The following is a 4,749-nucleotide window of genomic DNA, read 5'->3' on the forward strand; positions in this document are numbered from 1 at the left end:
CCTTTCCCGCCGGCCCTTTTCAGACAATCTCGGGCCCAATGCCCTATCTCCTTGCAGTATGTGCACTGATCCTTCTGCAGCCTCTGCTTCCCCCCCCTTGGTGGTTCTTTTACCTTTTCTTGCGTCGTCTGCCAGCTGCCGGAGACGGCGGTCTCGTTCCTCAGGGGAGTCAGCAGTGGTAGCTAGTAGTATTCTGGCCAGGTCTCGAGTCTGCTTACTGCTGGCAGCCGCCATGGCGCGAGCCTGCTTGTCCTCAGGAGGCTCCCGGTTATTATATACCTTTTCGGCTACCACCAGTAAGTCCTGCAGACTTTTTTCTCCTAGTCTATCTATTTTCTGTAATTTTCTCCTAATGTCTATGGCCGATTGGTTTACAAAGGCCATGATAACAGCTGCCTTGCTTTCCGGAGCCTCTGGATCCATGGGGGTATAGGTACGGAATGCCTCCATGATCCGTTCTAAAAAGGCAGCCGGAGATTCATCTTTTCCCTGTTGTGCATTTCCTACCTTGGCCAAATTGGTTGGCTTTCTAGCAGCCATTCGGAGACCCCCCATTAGAGTCTGGCGGTAGACCCGGAGCCTCTCCTTACCTTCTGCCGTGTTGAAATCCCACTGGGGCCGAGTTAAGGGGAAGGAGGCATCTATCTGAGCCTGGTTGGTGGTGGGATTCCCTTCTGTGCCCGGAACTAGTTTTCGGGCCCCATTGAGGATTCTTTCTCTTTCTTCAGTCGTGAACAGGACCTGCAAAAGCTGCTGGCAATCGTCCCACGTGGGCTGATGGGTAAAAAGAACAGAGTCTAATAAATCAATAAGCCCTGCCGGTTTCTCAGAAAACTTAGGATTCTGAGCTTTCCAATTGTAGAGGTCACTAGTGGCGAAAGGCCAATAGTGATGGGGCTGATTCCCCTCCGCGTCTGGGGGTCCGGTGGCTCGCAGGGGCAGAATAGTGGAGTCGGCGGCGGAGGCGGGTTGCTCCCTCTGAGCCCTTTGTCTGGTGAAGGGCGGGCTTCCCACTGGAGCGTTTCCACCTCCCGCTCTCGGAACAGCGTCTGCCTCCCCCGGAGGGGGAAGATGGTGTTCTTCCAGCATCCTAGAGGGGTTATACGGGGGAGGAAAAATTAATTCTTCTTCAGTACCCCCCTGTAAGACAGAGTAGAGGGGTGCTGAAGGCTGGATAAGACTTTTCTTCTTCTTTGTCCCCTGCAAAGCAAGAATGGGTTTTGGCTCCGGAGGGAGCGGGGCTAGGAAGGGCTTAAGCCAAGAGGGTGGGTCTTCTACAAGGTCCTGCCAAGTGATAATGTAAGGGAGCTGATCAAGATGGCCCGTCTTAGGCTGAGAGATGATACTCCTGACTCGGTGGATGGTAGGGAGGTCGAAGGTCCCCTCTGGTGGCCATCCGACATTGAAAGTTGGCCACTCGCTAGAACAAAAAAACTGCCACCGACCCTTTCGGACTTCCACACTGAGGTTGTTAGCTCTTCCCCTCACATCCTTAAAGTGATCAATCATAATACTTAGAGGAGTAGTCTGAGTCTGTCCCATAACATCCGTCCAGTAAGTCCACAGAACAAAACAGAGAAACACAAAAACAGACAAACACAGGGCCCCTAGAAAATCTTCCAACTACATGGAAGCAAAACTGAAAGCTAGCTTAGACATTTGAGGGGATTCCACGTCCCTCCAAAACCGATGAGGGGATTCCACGTCCCTCCAAAGACTACGGCCTCACGCCGACCAGTGGGAGCGACCCGCCTCGTCTCAGACCTTTGAGGGGATTCCACGTCCCTCCAGAAGGGAGAATCGGAACGTCTTCCGAAACTCCCGGCCCGTGGTCCTCCAGTGCGTCCACTTAGACCGCGTCGAGCACTACAAGAATTCCAGAAGTGAGCTCACACAGAAAAGACAGAACAAACAGACAGACACTAACCATGGCCAGTCAGGCTCTCCGGGTCTGGGGTCCCTTGGGGGTCTTGGGGATCCCGGGCCGAGCCCCCAAATGTTATGCCCAGAATTCGTGATCCCCAAAGACCACCAGGGAGCCGAGTCCGATGCAAAAGCAAAAGAACCTTTATTTGAGCTAGCTGGAGCTCAATCCCCTACCTGCACCGACGCAGCGGTGAGATACCAGGGAGAGAGCGAGTTTCAAAAGCACAAAGGTTTTATAGGGGTCTAGGGGCAGTTGGTGAGGTAATGGCTGTGGCCTCGGCCGATTGGCTGGGGAAGGGTCGGAGTCCTGTTACGCAGGTCGCTGGGCGTGTTTTGATCAGGAAGTTTGAACGGGTGAGCGGGAGGTTACTCAAGGGGAGGAGGCGCGGTCTGAGGTGTCTGTGATTTTCCCGGAAAAGGGGTCATGTGGGGGACATAGTCACTCAAGGTGGAGAACACAGAACAAGATGGAGTCGGCCGGCGTAAGCCCGCCCTTTCAGGTGGGTGATGGGTATTGAGGAGGGCCCGTCGGGATGAGCACTGGGTGTTGTACGGAAACCAATTTGACAATAAATCTCATATTTAAATACAAGAAAAAGTTAAAAACCCTCCAGTACAGAAAAGAACTATAAGCAAGAATTCAGTGAAGCAATGAGGAAGGAAAGTATTTTCAATTACTTTGGCCAAGATTTGGTATCTTTTGTATATAAAAAGCATTCACCAGTCAATAAGTAAAATATGACCCTTCCAACTGAAAAATTAATCAACGAGGGCCGCCTGGGTGGCTCAGTCAGTTAAGCATCCGAGTCGGTTTCGGCTCAGGTCATGATCTCACGGTTGGTGGGTTCAAGCACTGCGTTGGGCTCTGCACTCACAGCGCAGGAACTGCTTGGGTTCTCTCTCTCTCTGCCCTCTCCCCTTGCTCTGACACAGTAGCTGAAAATACACTCAGATGCGGAAAAGTAGTTTTATTTTCTGCTGTAAGAACGCCCCTCCTCCAGCAATAGGGAAAAACAAGGCCCAAAGTCCAATACAAACAATTAGACCCCCGTAATAAAGCGGCAACCAGCATCGGAATGGACGCCCTAGGGAAGGGAGGGACGCTAGGTTACAATTAGCCCCTTTTGCCTGGCTCCGGCAATCTGAAAAACGGGGGCACGAAGCGCTGCATGGTCCAAACCAACAGGGAAAGCTGGTCAAGACAGGAGGCGATGGAAATCTGGAGTTGGCCAGGGTCTTCGGCAGTCAGTCGGCTAAAAGTGAGGGAAAAAGAAAATCCAAATGAAATGTCATCACTCTTGCCCCTATCTCTCTGCCCCCCTCAGGTGGCCGCAGGCTCAGGGTGCCACACCTACCTCTTTGGACCTAACCTTTGGTGTCTCCAATTCACTATTAGAATGACCCTCAGGAGATAGGCCCTAGCGACCTGACACCACCCCCCACGAGGGACCCGTTTGGAACTAACATAATTAGGACGTTGCCGAATACCGTGAACTCCTTCCGAACTGCCCCGACCTGGGGCTGGCCCTGTGTCGCCAGACACTGGTGGGCCACCTGTGCCTCCGTGGGTGACGGGAAAGGCATGGTGACGTAGCTGGTAGCCATTCGGTTAAGGCATCATCGAAAACCGATCGCGTCGGTGCCTCAGGCGTCCTGACCACTCCGAGGCGTGCTTTCCCCACGGCCACTCTCCCCCCTCTCCATCCTCTCAGGTCCGCTCCCCTCCTTCCCGGTCCATCAGGCCGCCTCTCCTCGCCACCCCTCCCGGCCCCCCCCGGCCCCTCCCCCCCCCCCCCCCCCCCCGGGCCGGTCCCTCCGGTGCCCCGGTCCCCCCTCCCCTCCTTGCCCTGGACCCCCAGGCTGAACCCCCTCCCCTCCGCTCCCCACCCCGTCGCCTCCTCTAGGCCCATCGCCCCGGCCACCCGCCACTCGGCAAAGAGGATACAACTGCAGCGGCCGGCTCCCCGGCCCTCCGGCTGTGGGCCCGCCGTGCCCACCGGGTCCCGGCAAAGGGTGTCCGCCAAGCCCTGGCACGGCAGCTGCGCCCGGGACGGGAGCACATGGCGCCTGCGCGACCCGCGGGGCCGCACCGGCCGCGGCACACTCCTCTCCCTCACCACCTCCGCCGGGGCCCTCGTGGCCTCCGGGGCCATCTGGGACACCGGGGTCTCCCGGGCCACGCTGACCCTCGGGACCGCCGGCCCCACCGCCTGCGCCTCGATCTGTGGCCTCCATGGTTCCCCGGCCTGGATTTCGGCTGAACCGCCGAGGGAACGAACGAACGAACGAGGCTCCCTCGGGAAGCGGGTGACGTCACCTGCGCTCCCCGCGCACCTGCGCAAACCGGCCCGAGGCTAATGCCCAGAATCCCCTCCTGTAGGCCACTGGCACGTGACTGTTTCCGGCCCGGCCCGCCCCTCCCCCCAAGCGTGTGTCTGTGCAGGCGCCAGCCGGGCGCACGTGCGCGCAGCCAACTGACCGCCGCCCGCCCGGGTCCCGGGCGTCGAGGCATGGGCCGCGCTCAGGCGCTTCTGGGCAGCACCGTGCCTGTCCCTGTCTGTGGGCTCCCCGTACGGCTCGGGTCTGCGTGTGCCGGGACCGTCCCCGGGGACGGGGTGGGGGGGGGCCGAAGCGGGATGCCGAGCAGGGGCCACTCCCAGGCCCTGCCTGTCCTCAGGGAACACGCCCCGCGCGGCCCCTAGGGGAGCTGGATTGGACGGGCCTCGCTCCCTCACCACTTCTCGGTCCCGGACACCGTCAGTCCCCTAGTGCCTGCCAGCCTGGGGGAGGGTACACCGCCGAGGGTGCGACCGGCCTCCGGCC

The 4,749-nt window shown here is 58.3% G+C and overlaps 2 protein-coding genes across 3 annotated transcripts in view; both read right to left on the reverse strand.

Moving 5' to 3' along the window:
* LOC125932101 (uncharacterized) overlaps window positions 1–1,875 on the reverse strand; it is a 6,200-nt gene extending 4,325 nt beyond the window's left edge. The window contains 2 exon segments of the mRNA XM_049644519.1: window positions 1–152; window positions 184–1,875. The exon segment at window positions 1–152 is cut by the window's left edge and continues 1,121 nt beyond it. Of these exon segments, the coding sequence (XP_049500476.1) occupies window positions 1–152; window positions 184–1,542 (1,511 nt within the window). The 5' untranslated portion in view covers window positions 1,543–1,875.
* Window positions 1,876–2,879: 1,004 nt separating this feature from the next.
* LOC125932100 (cancer/testis antigen 1-like) lies at window positions 2,880–4,270 on the reverse strand. 2 transcript variants are annotated; one of them, XM_049644516.1, is made up of 3 exons: window positions 3,872–4,270; window positions 3,392–3,520; window positions 2,880–3,179 (listed from the first exon to the last, which is right to left on the reverse strand). In XM_049644516.1, exons 1-3 carry the CDS (start codon window positions 4,159–4,161, stop codon window positions 3,041–3,043), a joined length of 558 nt encoding a protein of 185 aa, XP_049500473.1. In that variant the 5' UTR covers window positions 4,162–4,270; the 3' UTR covers window positions 2,880–3,040. The 2 variants fall into 2 exon arrangements, with proteins under 2 accessions (XP_049500473.1, XP_049500475.1); XM_049644518.1 differs by having other exon boundaries at window positions 3,092–3,179; window positions 3,415–3,520.
* Between the last annotated feature and the right edge of the window lie 479 nt (window positions 4,271–4,749).

The sequence above is a fragment of the Panthera uncia genome, chromosome X (assembly GCF_023721935.1).
Source record: "Panthera uncia isolate 11264 chromosome X, Puncia_PCG_1.0, whole genome shotgun sequence".
NCBI lineage: Eukaryota > Metazoa > Chordata > Mammalia > Carnivora > Felidae > Panthera > Panthera uncia.